The 10245-nt window shown below is 43.3% G+C and overlaps 1 protein-coding gene across 3 annotated transcripts; it reads left to right on the top strand.

Moving 5' to 3' along the window:
* Positions 1 to 647: 647 nt before the first annotated feature.
* Positions 648 to 8468, top strand: LOC114546762 (transcription factor Sp3). Of its 3 annotated transcripts, none has more exons than XM_028565802.1 (9): positions 648 to 819; positions 1105 to 1207; positions 1826 to 2056; positions 2145 to 2729; positions 4013 to 4207; positions 4340 to 4544; positions 5123 to 5312; positions 5844 to 6040; positions 8074 to 8468. In XM_028565802.1, the coding sequence occupies exons 2-9, from the start codon at positions 1139 to 1141 to the stop codon at positions 8319 to 8321; spliced, it is 1920 nt and encodes a 639-aa protein (XP_028421603.1). In that variant the 5' UTR covers positions 648 to 819; positions 1105 to 1138; the 3' UTR covers positions 8322 to 8468. The 3 variants fall into 3 exon arrangements, with proteins under 3 accessions (XP_028421603.1, XP_028421604.1, XP_028421605.1); XM_028565803.1 differs by having other exon boundaries at positions 4016 to 4207; XM_028565804.1 differs by lacking the exon at positions 1105 to 1207.
* Positions 8469 to 10245: the final 1777 nt, after the last annotated feature.

Raw genomic sequence — 10245 nt, forward strand, 5'->3', positions numbered from 1 at the left:
TTTTACCCGAGCAAACTTACTCTGTTATTAAAAATGTGTGATAATAGTCAAGAAGAAAAAAATAACAACAACAACAGAGTGGACGTTAAAGACCGTAAATGTTAATTTGTAAAGATTAACATATGTTCTTTGTTAATTATGTGACAATTTAATCACGAAATAAACTATTGTAACCAGTTACAAGTCAGTATAAGGCTGTACTAACTTTTGAAAACTGCTTTGTTGTAGTAATGGAGGCCATCCGATGATTTACACTACAACTTTAAAAACTGACTCGTTGCACGTCTATTGCATTGCAGTGTTATGGCGAAAAGAAAATGCACTGCATTCAAACAATGGACAATATTTAAAATATGTAACTTGATTTTACATCAAAATTGTGAAATCAAGTGTGTGATTTCGACACAACTGCCGCGATTTAACAAGTATCTTTGTTGGGAATCAACTACATTCCATCTCTTGTCTCCTTCAACAGCAAACAGGAAACACACGTCCTACAAAACATTTATGACATTCCGTTTAGCCAATGGCATCCGCCAAAACTCTCGCTTAGCCAATCGCCTTAGAGAAGAAGGGCGGGACGTCCTGTAATGTGATGCAAATTCGACTTTCAAGCTTGTTAGTCCCACCTTTTTGTGTTTCCCGCACCGTCAATCAAAATAGAAAAAAATCGACCCGAATTCACCGATCAACACTAGCCCGCCTTTGATAAAATAATCATGTTTGGAGTTTAGTTTATGAGATAATCCTCCCGGTTACTACCATTTACGCTATGACTGGTACCTAAACATTTAGCGCATCGAAGCGTGCAACTAATCGGTGAGTTTGTGCAACATACAGCGAAGCAAGCTGCGTCTTTTTATCTTTTGCTCTACTGCTAACTAGCTAGATATGGTTAGCTAACTGAGCTAGCTGGCTAGCCACGGAGTTGACAAAGTAAACATTAAATCTGGGTCGGCATCGCCACAGAATCTGCGCTGCAAAGTTGAATTTCGCAGCCAGCTCCTTTTGGACTGGAGAGTGGGGATGCTTTGCGGGCTTTTCTGGCAGGCAGGAGTTGAAGATTACAGAGTTTTGCTGAGTTTCCCCCTCTCTCCCTGCTAGCGCCACAGCAGAGCAGCCTCTGAAACAAGGAGAAATGGCGTCCGCGGACGTGGACAGCAGTCAAAGCGAGTTTCTGCAACCCGGCGGCGCAGCGGAAACACAGGTATCCGACATTTTCTAGCTCGTTTTTCTCGCTCGCTTTCGATTGCTGGTTGTGTTTTTGAGAGCATGTAGTTCACACGTTTTAAAATTTTGATGGCATGGGGTGAAAGCCGTACACTTCCTGTGTTCCCCTCAATAACGGCCACCCACTTTACCCCTGTAAAACCCGCCCATAGTGGGTAGGACACTGAAGTCAGTCACTTGGGTCGGCTCGCTGGAAGATAGCCGGTGTACCTTGGGCTGGGAGGATGCTGGAGTGTGATTATATTGCAGGAATAGCGTCCATAATTAAAACCGTAGCGTTCAATTGTGTTGTAATAGCCACCCATCCCCCACTCCCTGCTCTCGACCATTTCTGAGCCTGTTATCTTCACTCTGTGTGTTGGTGGTTGCTTCTAGGTTGTGGCTGTTGCATCGTTTGCATCAGCACAAATCCTACATGTTCCCCTACTCCCTACGATTTACTCTCTGATCTAGCAGCATGATCTCTGAATCCATATCTGATTTCCACACAATAGCCAGGCTGGTTCCCTTTTCCTGTGATCTAATCTAACGCTGAGACAAATCTTGTTGAAGTGTGATGTGTCCTTGTTAATGTGAGTGTTAATTTTACTCCCAGACAACAGACATGTCAGCCATTCAGCTGACTGGTTCCGACCGATGGGAGGTGTTAACTCCTGTCTCAACTGGGAAGGAAGACCAGGGAATCGTTCACATTCCAAACTCGGGGATTGTTACGTCCAACGGGCAGTACATGCTTCCTATTGGGAGTCTCCCCAGCCAGCCCATTTATGTTACAGCATCTGGGAATGAGGCTGCAGCCAATGGAGTGTCAGGCATTCACTATCAGGTAAACAGAACCAGATAGACGTTTAAGATACAGTTCTCAGGTTCTGTTCTGGCAATAACTTGCTCAAACCTGTTGTTACTTCTTCCAGGTCATCCCCCAAATCCAAAATGCAGATGGGACACTTGCAGGTTTCACCCAGGGATTGGATGATGGCACGGGGCAGATCCATCTCCTCCAAGATGGCGGCCAGGGCAGCATTGGAATCAGCTGTGCCACAACAGCGACCACAGACCTCCTGACGCAGGCGGGGCATGTACAGTCAATCCAAGGCCTCCCGCTGGCTGGGGGGTCAGCATACACTAATACAGTGGGGCTGCCCGGCAACATAACATTCGTCCCTATAAACAGTGTGGATCTGGAGTCTCTAGGGCTGACTGGAGCACATACGGTCCCCATTGCAACAGGGGTAACACCCGAAGGTCAGCTGATCATGGGCGGCCAGACGCTGGACAATCAGGGTCAGGACACTGGCGTCAAGCAGCCGCTGGTGACAGTGAGCAGCGCCAACCAAGAACTCTACGTGCCAACCACCACTTCCTCCTCCAACCCCTCCCATCTTCCGGAGACCATCGATGGCACCGGGGTTCTGACCCAAGCAACCGCCGTGTCTGCAGGCGTGTCCGACCCCTCCTCAGAGAACTTCAACTCCCAAAACCACCTGCAGCAAATCCAGGTCAGAGTGTGTGTCTTTAACACCATGTCGTGTGTATGTGTGTCAGGCCTGGATGCTTTAAGGCAGTGGTTGGGATGATCACTAGATGTGATGGATCACAAGAATTTAAGAGATAAGAAGGAAAATACTTATTTCATATTTAGTTACTAGTTTCAAATAAATCACACTTAACATTTAAGAACGTTGGCTTCTTTAGTTCATTTGAACAAAGGGTTTTTGTTGAAAAAACACGATTGTATTCCTCAAAGTAATGTATCATTAAAAATCTGACTGTTCTGGTATCGGTATCAAAAGTCAGGGATTGCTTCAGCACTAGTATCTAGAAATTTGAAACGACTCCAGCCAGGGGTATTACGTAGACACTGATTTGATTTTAGGGGTCACAAGCCAAAAAGGTTGGGTCCACTGCTTTAAGGCCACAATGGAGCTTACTGTGTATTTAACCCATGGGAATTACACCTACGCCTTGTTGAAGTGTTCAGCATGTCTGATATGTATCCCAAATTTCCCAGAATTGATTGGCTGATCCACTTAGATCGGCCTCAAATTAGAGATGGGTTTTTCTTCTTCTTTTTTCACAACAACAATTGTGCAGAATTTATTTCTATGATCAGATGCTGTTGTGCAATCAATTCTCAAGTGTTTGGAGCTCCTAACCCCTATTTTCCACTGGGCCGCTGCATTCTGGATGCGCCGTGGCCCCCGCAAGCAGTTGCAGCCATTCAAGTGATATTCCACCAGCCCCACTACGGCGCGTCCCAGAAGCGTTCGTGAAGCAGCTCTTCACTCTGCTAAAGATACACGCTGGGTCTGTTTTCACGCAATTGTTCAGACAGCCAGCCAGGAAGTGAATCAGTAAGTATCCAGCCAATTATATATATTTTTTTAAATAAAGACAATGCCAGTAAAGCGAAGGCATGGAGTTTAACTGTAGGAGTGCCTGGAGTGGAAGGCAGATACTAGCTTAATTATCATGTGACTGTTCTGTAAAGAACAAAGTAGAGGCAATATAATCTGCGAGTCGGGCTGGCAAGACGCTCCACTTCTGATATGTTCCCGGTGTGGTATGGCGCCTGGCGGTGCACGGAACAAAACCGGAACGCAGCAAAGACGTGCCCAGTGGAAAATCGGGGTATGGGTCAACAACCACAAAAATATTCTTAGCGTGTGGGAAATGCTAACTATCCACTGTACTGTACGAACCAGGACCTCCTTTATAGACACATGACGTGAATGCTGCTTTCTCAACCTTTTATTATTATTAATTTATTTTACGTAATCAGCAGGTCTCATCCTCTAATGCCACCACTATATCGCAGCCCATCCTGCAGCTGTCTGGGGACAGCCAGGCTCAGGGTCAGGACCTAAATGCAGCAGGTCAGACTCTGCAGAGTGTGCAACTGGTCAACCCAGGGACCTTCCTCATCCAGGCCCAAACTGTCACCGCTACTGGGCAGATCCAGTGGCAGACCTTCCAGGTACCTACAAGGAGTTACTTAACGTTTTAAAGCATTCAAGTTTCCCATGGGCATTATTTATGTAGCATGTTGTGGTTTTTCGTGCTGTGAAGGATGTCCGATTACTAACATGTATCCCACCTCTCTCTGTAGGTCCAGGGTGTCCAGTCACTCCAGGGGCTCCAGTTGCCCCAGGGGCAGGGGCAGGCCCAGCAGCTGACCTTAGCCCCGGTCCATACTCTCCCTCTGGGCCAGACAGGCCAGGTCAGCCTGCCCAACCTCCAGACAGTCACAGTGAACTCTGTAGCACAAGGTGGAGTTCAGTACACACAGGGAGAGGACCAAAACAGTCCAATTGGTATGGGACACCTGCACATGCTGTACACTAGGGCTGTCAAAACTGGCCAAGAATGACGGTCGAATATTTGTTGTAAAAAAGCACAGAGGTTCGGATGTAATTCGAAAATCTTTTGCTCAATATGACCATAAGAGGGCAAACCAATACAATGGGAGACATAACTACATGTGTAACGTTAGTCCTCTCTCCCTCTCTCTCTCTCTCTGGAGCGTGCAGGAGACAGGACAGGCCACGGATTACACCGCCGTCATGGAGCCGCTCGTAATTTGGTCATTTCTTTCGACGACATTTTCTCGTTGTCTCTGCTGTTAAAGATTTTACTATAGCGTCTTTGTGCCGTCTTTTTTTTCCCCTGCCCTTGTTTGTTTACTTCTGGTAGCGAGGCACGTAGCCAAGGTAGTGCAGTTTTTTTTTTTTTACTCTTATAATATTCGAATATACATTCAAATTTGGATTATTTGTTGACAGCCCTACTGTACACCCTCACACATAATTCTTCATTTTAATGAGCAAATCTTAAATTTCTCGTGTTAAATCACTTAAAAGACCCTAAATCTGCATCTCGCTCCCTGGTTCAGGTATCCAGATCAAGGAGGAGCCGGACTCTGAGGAGTGGCAGCTTAGTGGAAACTCCACGCTCAACCCCAGCGATCTGAACAACCTGCGTGTTCCGATGGGAGATGAGGAAATGGAGATGGCGGGCGGGGAGGGCAAGAGGCTCCGCAGAGTAGCCTGCACCTGCCCCAACTGCAAAGAGTCTGGAGGAAGGTGGGCCTGTCGAAAAATGCACACATTACAAATACACATATACTAGGAAGTGTAGGTGTTCAGCTCACCTTTGTTCATTACAAATAACTCAGAAAAACAAAATAATGCTCAAAAGCTTTATTGAACGTCATAATAACAGCAGTAAGAACTAGATTACAACTATGTAACGCATGTTTGTTCAGCATCAGCCAATTTGAAAACAACCATAAATCCATTTTAGAGACCCCCCCATTGTTGTTAATTGAAGTGGCTGGCTACAAAACACTTGACATTTCTTCTCTTTTATCTCTATTATTCTCATTTGTTTATGTTCCATTAACAATTCAGATTTCCAGGGACATATTTGCATACAAAAAGATTAACACAAAATGCAAATGTTTTGGCTAATCCTTTTGTGAGCACAGTGATGTAAGACTATTATTGTTTTATCACTTAGCAATTCTTGCACTTTTGTGTCTTTTTATTAAGCTTTCTGTGTCATAAAATTGCCTATTTGTTTTACTCATTTTTCATTGTTCTGGCATTTCACAGAGGTTCAGGCATGGGGAAGAAGAAGCAACATATCTGCCACATTGCAGGCTGCGGGAAGGTTTACGGGAAGACGTCTCATCTTCGAGCTCATTTGCGCTGGCACAGTGGAGAGAGACCCTTCGTCTGCAACTGGATGTTCTGCGGAAAGAGGTTCACCAGGAGCGACGAGCTGCAGAGACACAGGAGGACACACACAGGTGAGGCGATGCTCAAATAAGTCTTGTCACTTTTGAAATCCCCTCTAAACACCGGTATACTGCGTTTATGTTGGAAGAGTGACAACAAAAGCAAACTTGTACAGGTACCACTTTCTGTCCATGACATAGCTGTTGTTAGATTTTACAGTTAACAAATAACAGACACCAAAATATGTTCATGTCTGTCTGCAGCTGTCTCCGCCATTGTTTTTAATTACACATTGTTCAGGGATTAGAGGTGTCGAGCGTCATCTGGGAAGTGAGAAAATGAAAACTTGCAGCAGCTCCGAAGCTAAATGCTAAGACATTTTGAATGATTTACAGCTAAGCCTGGTTGTTTATGAAGGCAATAACTAGCAGGGATCTCTTTTCTTATAAGACTTAAACATGTTAACATGATAGTGTTCTCTGTCATGGATTAACAGGCCTATTGATCAGCATCCCCAAACAGTCAAAAAAAATAAGAGTGGTGCTATTGCTAAAGTGCTAATGTTAATATAATTTGTTTTTCAGTTTGTCTTTCATAATTCTCTGTCAGGACGTTGTGAGCGTAGTGACACATTCTGGTGGCATCTTCAGAGGTTAATGAGGACCGGTTCACCCCCCCAAAAAAACATTGTGTTTTCTCTTGTAGTGTTTCCTTACTACTGTCAACAGTTTCCATAGAGACCATTTCTTTGGCAAAGTAGTTCCAGAGAATGTTCTGTAAATTGTCTGGATTATTCAGAGTAACCAGGACACTGACACAAAGACCCAGTGCTGTAGAATTGTTTTTAATGTCCTTTTTCAAGTTTGAGTCCCACAATTGGAACTCCCTCCCCCTCTACTGTATTGGCTTAGGAGCAGAAATCTCAGAGAGAGTTGTTGAGAGTTTCTGCATCGTTAGATACCACTAGATGTATTTGAGAAAATGTTTTTGTAATTTGGGTGAACAGACTTCCACAACAGGTAGAAATCAACAATAGTGGTTATTTCCGAGCAACAATAGTGTTTTTTTTTTTGGGTGTGGTTGATGACGGAAAGAAACTTTGTTCGTACCTACAGCTATACCCTGGCAGGAATAACGCAAATAAACACAAATGATCCCAATATGATTCCCCGGCCAACTTGTGTGCAAGAACTTTGTATTTTGGCCAACATATAAAATAATTAATTTGGCTAGCCCATTTATCAGTCAGTGTTAAAAGATGTGTGTTAAACAGTGGTCTACTGTATATCGATGAAGATTAATTTAGGGGATTGCTTCAGAAGATCCGCCGGATGTCCCTCATTTTCGGCCGGATGTCCCTCACCTTCCACTTTCTTTGTGTTGGCGTTCAGAAATTTGATTGATTTATGAGGACTATGGTTAACTGCTCCCCAGATCTCTGCAGGGGAAATTGAGACCGCTAGCTAGACTATCTGTCCAATCTGAGTTTACTCAGTCCTTCCAGAAAAATGCTGATTTTTTTTGTGATTGTTGTGGGCAAAAATCTTTGATTATGCGGCACGTTTTCTTAAAAAATACGATGGAATATGCGGGATATTTATGCAATTTTATGCGATGAAATTGTAAGAACTTGCAAAAACTTCAGTTTGATGAAAAAAGAAAAAAAAAGTGACGCAAGTAATTGCTTCATAACGTTCCCATGGTAACAGGGGAAAATGGCTGCTCTTGTGTGAAGTAAACGCAACATTTTTCAACTTTCTGCTAAAATATATGTAAAATATACATGACTTTTTTTTTTTTTTTTTTTAAATCATGGAAGCCCCCGCATATTTTGCAGCACCCGCATAAATATGCAGACTTTGGCTGATTATGCATTGAATTATGCGATCGCGTTTTTCTGGAGGGACTGTTTACTGCTTAGCGCCGCCCATGACGATTGTGATTGGTTTAAAGAAATCCCAATAAATCGGAGCACGTTTTCCTTTCATCCCAGAATGCTGTGTGGACTAGCCAGACCCTCCTCAACAGTGCTGTGGAGATAGGTCTTATGGTTTTCTTGGCCCTCGGCAGCCTGTCTGATGTTTCTGTTTGATTGATCTCACAGGAGAGAAGAAGTTTGTGTGCATAGAGTGCTCCAAGAGGTTCATGAGGAGCGACCACCTGGCCAAGCACATAAAGACTCACCAGAATAAAAAAGGCGGGGTACCCTCCACGTCTCCGCCCACCGCCGAAGCAGTCATCACCGCCGACGGAACCACGCTCATCCTCCAGACCGCCAACCACGACCTCTTAGCCAATCAGGAGATCCCTTTGCAGCTGGTCACCGTGGCGTCCGGTGAGGCTATGGAATGAGGGGGTGAATGGGGCGAGTTTTTTTTTTTTTTTTTTGTTGAGAACTAGCCTATCACAGGGACCTCTTGGGCTTTCTCTTTCCTCTCTTAACTTGTTTTTTACATATGAATATATACGTAAATATATATGACAAATATATATATTTTAATTAAGAGTTATCATGACTTTGTTTGTTTTTGCAGTCTTTTTATAGGCTGGCAAAAACAAAAAAACATTAAAATGTGGTTGCTATGTACACGCATAAACACACACACATACATACATACATACATACATACATGCATTAATACTCAAGACAGGACATGAATACTCAACACGATGAAATGCCTTATTTTGTATCATACTCTTGTATAAATTGCTGGAGGTGCATGTGTTTTTTAAGCTTTGCAGATGATGTAACTGCAACAGAGATAAATGTGTTTGTGAAATGATGATGATGAGGAGGAGTTTCTGAAAGAGAATAACGAAGTAGTGAACCTCTCTGGGATGAATGCATTTTTGTCTCTGGAGAATTCTGTTTGAAGCAGCGCTGCATTCACGCTGAATTGTTGCACTGCTGCAGCCATGAAGGAACACTTGTTTTTAAAGGAATAGTTCAACATTTGGGGAAACATGCTCTTTTGCTGTCTTGCAGAGAGTTAGTTGAGAATATTGTTACCACTCTCTCCTTGGTGAGTGGTATCAATCTTCATATCTAACTCTTGGCAGGAAAGCAAATAAGCCCATTTCCCAAAATGTCAATCACTGACAGGCAACAGGGCGGCGACACTGATGTTATGCTGTGTTGCTTCAAGCAGAGCGGGAGGTTCAGCTGGTTGTCCGAGTAGAACGACAGTGCCACTGTTAACTGATCACAAGTTGGTGTTTACCACCTCGACGGGTGGGAAATAGATGCAAGCCGCTCTGAAAAAGGGCAACTTCTTCCAGCAGCTGGTCAGTCTGAACAGAATGTCTCATCTGTCCTCATGAGCACACCGTCCGCTGTGCTCGTCCACGTCTTTATTTTTCTTTCCTTTTGCATATTTTTGTTGTAAATTTACATTGTATTTCAGTTTTCCGTGTCTCTTCGCTGATCTGCGTGTCTTCTAAATCAAAGCCACATGATGGTGATCCTAGAAGTGTTGAGTGGTTGCCTATGAATTGCTGCATGGCTCTTCATTGTCATTGTCAGCTGCGTATGGCTGCAGCAGAAAATGCATGAATCTTGCCATGTGAAGAAAACCGAAACCAATGCAACAAATCAGAACCCCCCTCCTCCCCTCCCCTCCCCTCCCCTCCAGGGTGTTTGTCATCGAACATTCCAGTTGGACACCGGATGATGTGGGATTAGTTTTGCAATAACTGGTCTGTTGGTAATTCTGGCCAGATGTCACTCAAGTCAAAAGGAAAACAATCATGCCATTGTTTGTGGTTTTATTTTAATTAATGTAATCCCTTTCTCGGTTTGTCCTCATGTTTGTAGCATTCATTTACATGTCTATTATCTTAAGTTCACATTGTTTATAGAAGCCATTACTTAGTTAACAGAATTTGTTGTATCAAAACCTTATTTTAAGTGATTTTTTTTTTTTTTTTAAGAATGGTGTAAAAATTGAATGTTACCTTTTGTAAAACCTTTTTTCAAATGGATCACAATAAAAATCTAAAACCTTCCAGTAACAGATGTGCGTGTCCAGGACAGCATCGAGGTACCTTTCACATCTACTCTACACAGAGAGGGTTGGCATTTTGCATTTGGAACCAAAATTGAACTGTAATATGCTGGCTACTAGACCAACAGGCCACTGCCGGTTTCCAGATTTTGAATTTAATAAAAATGGGGGCTTTAGCCTTTATGACCTTTCATGACTTTTAATTACATACTGTATTATGACATTTTTATGACATGCTATGACTTTTTATTTTATTTGTCTTGACTTATTTA

The sequence above is a fragment of the Perca flavescens genome, chromosome 20 (genome assembly GCF_004354835.1).
Source record: "Perca flavescens isolate YP-PL-M2 chromosome 20, PFLA_1.0, whole genome shotgun sequence".
Lineage (NCBI taxonomy): Eukaryota > Metazoa > Chordata > Actinopteri > Perciformes > Percidae > Perca > Perca flavescens.